At 47.2% G+C, this 13,127-nt stretch overlaps 1 protein-coding gene across 15 annotated transcripts in view; it reads left to right on the top strand.

Moving 5' to 3' along the window:
- The window catches only part of atf2 (activating transcription factor 2), a 282,067-nt gene that overhangs the window by 140,363 nt on the left and 128,577 nt on the right, over positions 1–13,127 (top strand). For all 15 annotated transcript variants that reach the window (XM_072476561.1, XM_072476517.1, XM_072476614.1 and 12 more), the window contains 2 exons: positions 10,393–10,568; positions 12,230–12,344. In XM_072476561.1, the coding sequence (XP_072332662.1) occupies positions 10,393–10,568; positions 12,230–12,344 (291 nt within the window). The remainder of the gene's footprint in view (positions 1–10,392; positions 10,569–12,229; positions 12,345–13,127) is intronic.

Genomic DNA, 13,127 nt, shown 5'->3' with positions numbered 1-13,127 from the left:
TCATTGGAGGGATTCAAACATGGAGTTCAGGGAAAGATAGCCACGGATTTAGGAAGATTTAAAAGGTTATTTGGGCGTTCATGTCGTTGTTGTTTGTCTGTCCTTACTGTGTACCAAATAGTTGATCTTATTGCAACAGTAACTGAAAAATGTAATTTGTTTTATGAAAAGACTTTGGGATGTTTCTAAGAGATGTGATGAAGTGTTGTATTAATTCAAGTTTGCTTCTTCTTCCGTGGTGAATCATATAACCTGCAAAAGTAGTTTATTTAGCTTTGCAGTACATATTTATACAGTGAACTTTTAAAGAAGTACTCCAGAGATGGCTCAGACAAATCAAACTGCCAGCCTTTCGCGTCTGTTATTTCCCTGAGTAAAATTTTTTTTTCCCCAAGTACATAAAGCATTCCAGCTGTTTGAGTTATGTGGTGCCTACAGCTGATACATAATGTTATGCGAAGTGTACATGCTGAATTCAGTTATGATAGTGCTCAGTGATTCAGAGGATCCTGGTGTATCATTGTAGACTCAGTGTACCCATCAGCATATTGTTTTCAGCTTAACCAAGGTGTCACATTTGTCCAAATATATTTGATATCAGTATTGAGCTGTGTTATGATTTATTGTGAATTTTGGGGCATCAGTTAGCTTGTGCTAGACTAGAATTAACATTATGGATATCAACTTCTGAATTCCCATTATAACCTTGAGTAGGCTGAACCACTGCTGCCAGAATTGACAGGCTATTGACTTGACACAGCATTCAATATCTAATACAATGGGAACAATGGATTGAGAGTTTGCTGGTGTCAGTGGCAATTAACTACTCAAACGGACATGGTTTTATTCAGTGGACAGAATAAAGGCGGAACTCTCCACTGCTTCCCACCAGCAGGATCTTCCAGTCCCGCTGAAGTTGACCCCCGTCACAGGTTCCCGATGGCAACTCAGAGAAAGGAATGTACATCGCCATAGACTTCAGCAGGACTGGAAGATCCCATCGGCAGCCAATGGCAAGCTGCCTCTGCTGGGAGAAAACCTTGTTAGCTGGAGAACTCCACCCTAATTTTCTGGTTGTAGTGTTGGATCATGTCTATAGCGCTGTATAAATGATACATAGTGTACATATCAAATAGTTACATCATTTTTCAGTCAAATTTGATACTTTCGATGAGATTATTGGGAACGCTACACCTATTTTACCTTGCAGATTTGAATCCATGTACTACATTATACCATGTATGTGTTTTTTGGAAGTTATTTTGTCTATTGTCATGAACTTTTAATAAATAAAAGATGCAGTTAACATTTAGCATGGTTGTCATGTTTCACTAAATTCCCCTGAAGTCTATGATGATGAGACTGATTTTGCTTTGATTGTATGATTGATTTTAATGGTTTTAAATTTGATGAACCATAAACCATGGTTCAGTAAAATGATGCTATATATCTTTAAAAAATGAGAAAAATATATTAAAATTGATCATTGTATACTATTAACAAGTTCATCTTATGCTCTCTATTGGCTACTTCAAAAACTATTCTGTGTTACTATCTATAACATATTATTAAAAATCTTGCATCAGATGTGCACTACAAGTTACGACTTCAAATCCCATTATGGAAAGTTGTAAAATGAAATTCAATAAATCTGATAATTTATGGGTTAGCACCAGGAAAAAAATTACCTTCAATACTGCTGGGTTATTGTAAAAACTCAACTGGATCACAAATGTCCTTCAATGAAGGGAACCTGCCATCTCTACCTGGTACAATAACTCAGTCATATAATAAGTGCTTCACTCCAAATGCCCTCTGAAGTGGCCTCGTAAGCAACCCATTTACAAACAACCTCACATCCTGTCACAAACCTTAATTCCTATTGTTTGGATTTTTGGTTACCCTTTTGTGTCAGCAATTATCATTGTAAATTACTGTCAAGGTTTCCCAGTCAATTCTGTTGTATTATCTATCATAACTGGTCTTGACCACTAGATTGCTGTGTGGCGAACGTTTCTGATGTCACCCTATCCTCTTGTTATCTTGCATATGTAAAACTAACTTCTATTCATCATCTGATCGTGAGCAATGCCACAGGCAATTTACAATAGTAATATATCATAAACCGAGTTTCCTGTACTGACTTCCATTCCTGTTTAAAGTCATACATCCTGGGCGGGATTCTCTGTTAGTCGACTCTGAAATCGGCAAAGGCGATCGGACGGAGAATCGGTTCCAACGCCAAAATCACGGCAGGTATTGATTTGATGCCAAATCACAATGCTCAAGAACCTTGACAGCGGCGTCAACGCGTTCTGGAACACACATATAGTAGACACCGTTTGCATATCATTAGGTTGGGTTAGGGGGATGGGATGGAGGTGTGGGTTTAAGTGGGGTGGTCTTTCCGAGGGCCGGTGCTGACTCGATGGGCTGAATGGCCCCCTTCTGCACTGTAAATTCAATGATTCTATGATTAGCGGGCTCGACCCAATATTCTCTGCCTCCAATGGGCAGAGTTCCCGATGACGTGTTCACTTGTGCTTTTAAAAATAGTGAAATCGGAGTGGCGGCTGCTGAGAGAGAAAGAGAGGGATATGGAAAGTGTCCAACATCGCCATAGTTTGCCGACAGTTGTGCCGCTGGCTGGAGGGCTTCTGCCAGGGCTGGGGGGAGTAGTGGGAGGGGGCTGTGGGGTTGGGGTGGATGGGCATGGAACACCATTGCCGCAGCCGGCAAGGCAGCCATGCAGCTGCGCACAGGTTTCCTCCAGTGCTCCGGTTTCCTCGTACAAGTCCCGAAAGGTGTGCTGTTAGGTAATTTGCAAATTCTGAATTCTCCCGCTGTATACCCAAACAGGCGCCGGAGTGTGGCAACTAGGAGATTTTTACAGTAACTTCATTGCAGTGTTAATGTAAGCCTACTTGTGGCAATAAAGATTATTATTATTGTAAGCATATTTGAATTAGCTATGGTTGAACACAACACACTAAACAATAAGGGACTGCAGCAGTTCAAGAAGGCAGTTCAGCACCACCTTCTGAAGGGCAACTAGGGATGGGCAATAAATGCTGGCCGAACCAGCGACGTCCACATCCCGTAAATTAATTTTTTTAGAAAGTGGCAAATGCGACCAAGACAAAAATCCACAAATTTCTCAGTAACCCACCCAGAAAACAGTAAACACCAATATTTTTGAAACTTTTGCCTCTTAGGAGAGATCCTCGACTTCACCTTCGAAGAACTTGCTTTGGAATTCTTCAAAAGTCGCTCCAAATCAGAACGCCTCAATGGCAGCCCCCCTGCAGAGTTTCAATCTCATCCCCAGTGATTTATTTCCCTGGATTCACAAACCTGTATTCAAGCACCAACTTGAGGGCAGCACGGTAATACAAGCAGCTAGCACTGTGGCTTCACAGCACCAATGTCCCAGGTTCGATTCCCTGCTGGGACACAGTCTATGCGGAGTCTGCACGTTCTCCCCGTGTCTGCGTGGGTTTCCTCGGGTGCTCTGGTTTCCTCCCACAGTCCAAAGCCATGCAGGTTAGGTGGATTGGCCATGATAAATTGCCCTTAGTGTCCAAAAAAAAGGTTAGGAGGGGTTATTGGGTTACGGGGATAGGGTGGAAGTGAGGGCTTAAGTGGGTCGGTGCAGACTCGATGAGCCGAATAGCCTCCTTCTGCACTGCATGTTCTATGTTCACACGGCTAACAGCCCACTTTGAACCTAGTGCCGCAGGTCTAAAAGTGTCCCCCCTGGGCGCCCTCTGGCCCCAGCCGACCCATCAGCTGTGTGGGCCCGCTCCAGCGCAACCAGTGCCATCTTGTTGGCTGGGATGAGTGTGTGGGGGGATTGTAATGTATATGTGTGTCAGCCTCCCGACTGTTGATCACGGGTCTGGTGAATCCCACACCATGGAATCGATTGTGTTCCACACTGCACCGGTGCTAGCCCCCCAACGGTAGCGGAATTAGTCCAGGTGCGGCACCGGTTTTTCTGTCGTAAAAGTCCACAGATTCTGCGTTGGCGTCAACACTTAGTCTCAGAAACACAGAATCCTGCCCTCTGTCTTCATTTTTATCATAAATTCCTGCATACATATTTGTATTGGAAACTGCCTATGTAAATTTGTCAAGCTGTAATTACCATCCTCCTGCCAGTAGTGCATTAAAAGCTCCTATATCAAGTTCTGTCAAAGGCAGAATCTGCCGCGAACCTGTCAACATTTGAATGCAGCACCAGTTACATCTCTGGTGTAATAGGACCATACATTGTCAAAGAAAGACATTTCATGATGTTTCATTAGATTTGGAAAACAAAACCAGTACCATGAACTGGCCAAGTGACTAATCACACTTGTTTTGACCCCGCAAGAGTAATTTGATGATATTTTTAAAATTGTGTGAAGATGAAATGCTATTCACCCATCACCCCATGCTCATTGACGTACATTGGCTCCTGATATAGCAACGCTTCAGTTAAAACATTTGCATCCTTGTTTTAAAATCTATCCATGGCCTCATCTTTTCTCATCTATTCCAGCCCTATAAATCACCAAAATCTTGAACTCCTCACATTCTGGTCTTTGTTTATTCCTGATTTTAATGACTCCACCACTGGCAGCCATTCCTTCACCTGTCTGGACAACAGACTCTGGCATTTCCTCCTTAAACCTCTTTACTTCTCCTTTAAAACCTACCTCACTTCTATAATCTACTTTTGGTGATCCATGTTAAATTTGTTTGTGAAACACCTTGGGATGTTTTACTCTGTCAAAAGTACTGCATTAATGCAAGTTGTTATTCAATTATTTCTTTACAAGTTAACTTTTAGTATCCAAGCATACATACAGTACACCACCATGTAGCCTCTACGAAAAGATCCTATGTCCTTTAGCTGGAGCCTCCCCTGCCTCACTTAAAGCTTCTGTCTCCAACACTGATGGCCTTTTCTAGCCTATGAATTTTACATATTGGAATCCAGGATTTGCAAACACTCCATACGCCTTGACTCTTCCACAAAATCCCTTCCTGATGCTATGATTTTATGATTCACGGTCTCTTTACTTCATCTAATGCTCAAATCCCGACAGAGCAAATTTAAAACACCGATAAATGGACCATGTTTTGGTGGATGATAGGTAGGAATTTCCCCAAACCTCACCACTGCATATTGATTATCTGCCCCCAAGCTCCTGCCGTCCTACTCCCCCCAGCACCATTCACTTTCTTGACTCATTCCTCATCTTCTTCCTCCGTCGCATCCCAACCCGGTCATTTGTGATTGTCATCCTTCTTTCCTTCGCCTTCTCCCTCCCACACCTTCTTCTGTCATTGATTACCATAAAGTCCCTACAGTACAGAAGGAGGCCATTTCGCCCATCGAGTCTGCACCGATCCTCCGAAAGAGCCACTCCCCCTATCCCAATAACCCCACGCATTGATCATGGCCAATCCACCTAACTTAAATATCTTTTTTTTTTAAAATAATTTTTATTCAAATTTTCACAATATGAAGGTGTTCCCCGGGGGGAGCCCAAACTTCTCCTCCAGCTCACCCAGGCTCGCGAATTTCCCGTCCACAAACAGGTCCCCCATCCTTCTAATACCTACCCTGTGCCAGCTCAGAAACCCTCCGTCCATCCTCCCCGGGACAAACCGGTGGTTCCCCCGAATAGGGCACCACACCGAGGCCCCCACCTCCCCCATGTGACGTCTCCATTGCCCCCAAATTTTGAGGGTAGCCGCCACCACTGGGCTCGTGGTGTACCTCGTTGGAGGAAGCGGCAGCGGCGCCGTCACCAGTGCCTCCAGGCTCGTGCCCACACAGGACGCCATCTCCAGCCTCTTCCATGCCACCCCGTCCCCCTCCATCACCCACTTACACACCGTTGCCACGTTGGCGGCCCAATAATACCCACAGAGGTTCGGCAGCGCCAAGACCCCCCATCCCTGCACCGCTCCAGGAACACCCTCGGGGGTCTTCTGCGCCCATGCAAACCCCATAACACTCCTGTTAACCCGCTTGAAGAAGGCCCTAGGGATCAGGATGGGGAGGCATTGGAACAGGAACAAAAACCTCGGGAGCACCGTCATTTTAACTGACTGCACTCTACCCGCCAGGGAGAGTGGCAGCACGTCCCACCTCTTAAACTCCTCCTCCATCTGTTCCACAAGCCTTGTGAAGTTAAGCTAATGTAGGGCCCCCCAGCTCCTAGCCACCTGGACCCCCAGGTACCTGAAACTCCTCTCCGCCCTTTTTAGCGGGAGCTCACCAATCCCCCTCTCCTGGTCCCCCGGGTGCACTACGAACAGCTCACTCTTCCCCATATTAAGCTTGTACCCGGAGAAATCTCCAAACTCCCTGAGGATCCTCATCACCTCCGGCATTCCCCCCACCGGGTCCGCCACATATAGCAGCAAATCATCCGCATAGAGGGACACCCGATGCTCCTCCCCAGCCCCCTCCAGTTGCTCGACTCCCTCAACGCCATGGCCAGGGGTTCAATCGCCAGTGCAAAGAGCAGGGGGGACAGGGGACACCCCTGCCTCGTCCCCCGGTGTAGCCGGAAATACCCTGACCTCCTTCTGTTCGTGGCCACGCTCGCCACCGGGGCCTCCTACAGCAGCCTCACCCACCTGACGAACCCCTCCCCGAACCCGAACCTCTTCAACACCTCCCACAGGTACCCCAATTCCACTCTATCAAAGGCCTTCTCCGTATCCATCGCCGCCACTATCTCCGCCTCCCCTTCCATCGCCGGCATCATTATAACATTCTGGAGCCTTCGTACATTGGTGTTCAACTGCCTCCCTTTCACGAACCCCGTCTAATCCTCGTGTTTGACCTGCGGCACACAGTCCTCTATCCTCATGGCCAAAATCTTTGCCAGCAACTTTGCATCTCCATTTAAGAGTGAGATCGGTCTGTATGACCCACACTGTAGGGGATCCTTGTCCCGCTTCAGGATCAGGGAAATCAGCGCTCTAGACATCGTTGGGGGCAGAGCCCTCCCTTCCCTTGCCTCGTTAAAGGTCCTTACCAACAGCGGGCCCAGCAGGTCCGCATACGTCTTGTAGAATGCAACCGGGAACCCATCCGGCCCCGGTGCCTTCCCCGCCTGCATGTTCCCTATCCCTTTGACCAACTCATCCAACCCAACCGGCACCCCCAACCCCGCCACCCGCCTCTCCTCCACCCTCGGAAGCCTCAGCCTGTCCAGGAAGCGACCCATCCCTCCCTCGTCCAGTAGGGGCTCAGACCGGTACAATTCCTCGTAGAAGTCCCTGAAGACCCCATTGATACCCACCACACTTTGCACCGTGTTCCCTCCTCCATCCCTAACTCCCCCGATTTCCCTAGCTGCCTCTCGCTTCCGAAACTGGTGCGCCAGCATCCGGCTCGCCTTTTCTCCGTATTCATATGCGCCTTCCTCCACTGCGTCTCTGCCTTCCTGGTGGTCAACAAATCGAACTCAGCCTGGAGGCTACGCCGCTCCCTAAGCAATCCCTCCTCCGGGGCCTCCGCGTACCTCCTATCCACCCTCACCGTCTTCCCCACCAACCTCTCCCTCTCCTCTCCCCCCTCTCCTTGTGTGCCCTAATAGAAATCAGCTCTCCTCCTACCGCCGCCTTCAGTGCCTCCCAGACCACCCCTACTTTCACCTCCCCATTGTCATTAGCCTCCAGGTACCTCTGTATACACTTCCGGACCCGCCCGCTCACCTCCTCGTCCGCCAGCAACCCCACCTCTAGGCGCCACAATGGGCGCTGGTCCCTCTCCTCCCCCAACCCGAGGTCCACCCAGTGCGGAGCATGATCAGAAATGGCTATCGCCGAGTACTCCATATCCTCCACCCTCGGAATCAGCGCCCTGCTCATGACAAAAAAGTCAGTCCGGGAGTAGGCCTTGTGAACATGGGAGAAGAATGAAAATCCCCCGGCCTCGCAAACCTCCATAGATCCACCCCTCCCATCTGGTCCATGAACCCCCTCAGCACCTTGGCCGCCGCCGGCCTCCTGCCCGTCCTAGACCTAGAACGATCCAATGTCGGATCCAGCACCGTGTTGAAATCCCCCCCCCCCCCATTATCAGGCCCCTGTCTCCAGGTCCGGAATCCGGCCCAGCATACGCCGCATGAACCCCGCATCGTCCCAATTCGGGGCATATACATTGACCAACACCAACCGCTCCCCCTGCAGCTTGCCACTTACCATCACATACCTACCGCCATTGTCTGCCACAATGCTCGACGCCTCAAACGACACTCTCTTCCCCACCAAGATCGTCACCCCCCCGATATTTTGCATCCAAACCCGAATGAAACACCTGCCCTACCCACCCCTTTCTCAACCTTACCTGATCCGCCACCCTCAGGTGCGTCTCCTGAAGCATGGCCACATCCGCCTTCAGCCACTTCAGGTGCGCGAACACCCGGGCGCGCTTGACCGGCCCATTCAGTCCCCTTACATTCAAGGTTATCAGCCGGATCAGGGGGCTACTCACCCTTCTCCCCCGCCGACTAGCCATATCCCTTCCTAGGCCAGCCACATGCCCGCGCCCCCCGCACAGCCCGTTCCCCACAGCGGCAGACCCCCGCCCCGACCTCTTCTACCAACTCCAGCTCCCCCTTGGCCATTCCAGCAGCAAGCCGGTCCCCCCCCCACCCCCTCCCCGGCCCCAGCTAGGTACCCCCCTAGCTGCATTGCACCCCCCATTGCACTCCCGTAAGTCAGCTGACTCCTGCTGACCCCGGTCACTCCCGCCGCTCCATCGTCCCCCCCCAGTGTGGAACTTCTCCCCCCCCCTCCCCCTGTCCACCAGCAGGATCTCATCCATTCCACTCCCAGCGCGGGAGAAAAAGCCCTCACTTTCCAGCTCCGGCCCTGCCCCTTCAGCCCTAAACGCGGGGAAAAAAGCTTGCGCGTTCCACTCGCTACCCCCAACTCAGACCTCCCCCCCCCCCCCCCCAACAATCCCCAACCATCAACCCAACAATCCCCAACCATCCCTCCACCGCGACCCCTCATCCCCGACCCTTAGTCTGAGTCCAGTTTTTCGGCCTGAACAAAGGCCCACGCCTCCTCCGGGGACTCGAAATAGTGGTGTCGATCCTTATAGTTGACCCACAGATGCGCCGGCTGCAGCATACTGAACTTCACCCCCTTCCTGTGCAGCACTGCCTTCGCCCGGTTGTAGCTGGCCCTCTTATTCGCCACCTCTGCACTCCAATCCTGGTAGATCCGGACCTCCGCGTTCTCCCAGCTGCTGCTCCACTCCTTCTTGGCCCACCTTAACACACATTCTTGATCAGCAAACTGGTGGAACCGCATCAGCACCGCCCGCAGCGGCTCGCTGGGCTTGGGCCTCCTCGCCAGCGCTCGGTGGTCCCCCTCCAGCTCCAAGGGCCCCTGAAAGGCCCCCGCTCCCATCAGCGAATTCAGCATGGTGACCACCTAGGCCCCCACGTTCGATCCCTCCAGCCCCTCCGGGAGACCCAGGATCCGCAGGTTTTTCCGCCTTGACCGGTTCTCCATCTCCTGGAACCTCGCCTGCCATTTCCTGTGGAGCGCCTCGTGCGCCTCCACCTTCACCGCCAGGCCCAAGATCTCGTCCTCGTTCTCCGAGACCTTCTGCAGGACCTCCCGGATCGCCGCCCCTTGGGCCGTCTGGGTCTCCAGCAGCTTATCGATTGAAGCCTTCATTGGCTCCAGCAGCTCTGCATTTAGTTCCTTAAAACAGCGCTGGAGAAGCTCCTGCTGCTCTTGCGCCCACTGCCTCCACGCTGCCTGGTCTTCGCCCGCTGCCATCTTGGTCCTCCTCCCTCGCACCTTTCTTTGCTTCAATGCCACTTTTTAAATCGCTCCACTCCTGGTCCACCCCATACACTATCGGGGGAATGTTGCTGTCTCCTTCCCTCACCGGGAAACGTCGAACAAGCGCCGTTACGGGCCCTAAGATGAGCCCAAAAGTCAGTTTTTAGCGGGAGCTGCCGAACGTGCGACTTAGCTCCGCATAGCCACAACCGGAAGTCAACTTAAATATCTTTGAACACTATGGGACAATTTATCATGTGCAATCCATCTAATCTGCACATCGTTGGACTGTTGGAGGAAACTCACGCAGACATGGGGAGAATGTGCAAACTCCACACAGTTACCCAAGACTGGAACTGAACCTGGGTCCCTGATGCTGTGAGGTAGCAGTGCTAACCACTGTGTCATCCATGAATTACTGGACTTGATGATATATTGAATGTTACAGGGAATAAAAAATCTTATCCTCTAACTTACTATTATTAACAACATGGGGCAGCTGCTAGTGAGACGAAAACTCATTTATATAAGCACTTGTAAATATCAAGTTAATGCCATTTTGGAATTTTGTTACAGGATGCCCCATTACAACAGACAACACCAACTGTATCAACTATTCGTCCAGCATCGTTGCAAGTTCCTAATGTGTTACTTGCAAATTCAGAAAGTGGTGTTGTCATACAACAGGCTTTGCCCTCTCCAACCTCTACTTCTGTCATCACACAGACTCCACCAACAAACAGAAACATAGTGTAAGTATTGAGATTTTTTGTTCTATTTTCCATTTTTGTTGTAGACATAATAATTTGGTTAAACACTGGTGAATTGTAGCCTCCAAATCTAAAATGTAGGAAACTGAGGAATATATAGGACCTTAGGAGTAGGAGGAGGCCATGTGACCCTTTGAGCCTGCTCTACCATTTGATAAGCTCATGATTGATCTGGCTGTGGTCTCAACTCCACTCCCCCCCCCCCCCCCCCCCCCCTCTATAACCCATGGCCCCCTTATATATATTAAAAGTCTATCTATCTCAGTCTTCAATAAATCCAATGACCGACCCTCTACTTTCTGGGGAAGAGAATTCTACCTATTATTTACTATCTGAGAGAAATAATTTGTCCTCATTTTCGTCTTAAAAGAGAGACCTCGTATTCTTCAATTATGTCCCCTAATTCTGGTCTCCCCCACAAGATAAAACATTCTTCCAGTATCCACTCCCATCAGGTCCCCTCAGGATCTTATATTTTTAGTAAGATCGCCTCTCGTGCTTCAAAATTCCCAATGGGTACAGATCCAACCTGTTCAACCTTTCTTCATAAGATAAGCCCTTCTTCCCAGGAATGAGTCAAGTGTACTTTCTTTGTTTCTAATGATATTATAACGTTTTTCAAAAAGGAGACCAAAACTGTACACAGTAATCCAGATGTGGTCTTATCAAGGTCCTGGAAACTACTTTCCTTTTATATTCCATTCCTCTTGTATTAATGCCAACATTCCATTTGCCTGCCTAATCACTTGCTGTACCTGCATACTAATTTTTTGTGATTCATGTACCAGGAGATCATCTGATTGTCCAGATTTTAAAAATGCTTGAAAGCCTCCTAATCATAATGTAACCGGATGACTCAATGAGAATCTCACAAAGATAAAAAAAAATAACTGCAAATGTTGAAAATTCAAGATAAAAAGAGCTTCGATGTCAACTTAACTCAGTTGGTTGCATTGCTTCTTTTGAGTCAGAAAGTGTGGATTCCTGCTCCACTATCGACTTGTGCATATAATATGGACTGACGATTGAGCACAATTCTAAGGGAATGTTTCATTGTCAGAAGTGCTGCCATTTGGATGAGACCTTAAGACAACATGCTGTCTGCCTGTTCAAATGGATGTAAAAATTCCCAGAGCACTATTTGTATAGGAGCAGGGATTTATTCTGGTGTCCAACAATAATTCTTGATCTAACGCCACCAAAAGCTGGTCACGCATCTCATTTACTGTTTACGGGATGTTATTCTGTGCAATTTGACCTCCATGCTTATAAACATAGTTACAGTGGCTGTGCTTCAAACCATTACTTTGGTTGTGAAGTGCTTGGTTACATCCTGAGGCTATCATAAAGGTACCATATAAATTCAAATTATTTCTTTATTACGAAGCTTTGAATTAGTTTATGGTTATTGTGTAAGAAAAGTTAGATTTGAGAAAATGTATGATTTTGTACCTAAACTGATTCTGACATTTAAAAATTGAGGATGATGAAGGTACATCTTTGTACTAATGTATAACGATTTCAGTTGGAACTGAACTGTTTTACCTGTATAGTTTTATCATTTAAAACCATGTTTTTAATAATTGTTCCAACGTTTATTGGAATTGCAGTTACAATAATTCTAAAATTTTGCTTATTTTTAGACCAGTATCTGGTTCAGTTCCTCTCTTGTTACAGCTACCTAATGGACAGACCATGCCTGTCACTATTCCTGCATCAATCACAAACCCATCTGTCCGTATTCACACAACAGTTCCTGTAAGTGGACAGAAACATATTAGAATATTGCATTAACACTTTATTTTTCTGAAATATGCTCTATCATAATTGTTAACAAGTTTTAATATTTATTTCAGTGCGGGGTGTGCTCTTTGCTTAGTTCTATATAGAATATGTGAAATAAACAGGTTTCTTATTTGCCTAATGGAAATAATGTTCTGTAAGCATCTGCTTACGGACAAAGTCTGATTTCATCCTCCGCATCAAGTTTAAATACTCTGAAGCTGCAGTTTTAAAAAATATCTTGAAAGTATGAAACAACAGTTTAATCAGAAACTGTCTGTTGCGACTTGATTTGTAAAACATTAAGACATTTAATTGCTAAAGTGTAGCATGCATGTATACTTGGATTATGTTCTGGATTATAAAACATGTTGTAAATATTAATATCAACTGATATTAATATCAACCGATTAATATCAAAAGTTGGATAGAGCTAATAATATTTTTAAAATGGCCCAAACACAAATTACATTGGAACTGAAGATGAAGCTTGGAAAAGAGAAGTTGGGATAAAATGCATAAAGTTCAGCTGAAAGGCTGGGTGTTAAAGTTTTTAGAAGTGGAGACGGAAAAAAGTCCAGGAAGAAAAATGAAGAGGGCAGGAAAGCAAGAAATAAAAAAAAACACACAGTAAAATCTTGTACAAAATGTATAAAAAGAAAAAGAGAAGGCAAAATGAGCATTGGTCCTTAAGAGGGTGATACTGGTGAATCAATAATGGAAAACAATGAAATAGCAAAGACTTTAAACAAGTATTTT

Source organism: Scyliorhinus torazame, chromosome 2, assembly GCF_047496885.1.
Source record: "Scyliorhinus torazame isolate Kashiwa2021f chromosome 2, sScyTor2.1, whole genome shotgun sequence".
NCBI lineage: Eukaryota > Metazoa > Chordata > Chondrichthyes > Carcharhiniformes > Scyliorhinidae > Scyliorhinus > Scyliorhinus torazame.
This window is presented reverse-complemented; position numbering and strand designations above follow the sequence as displayed.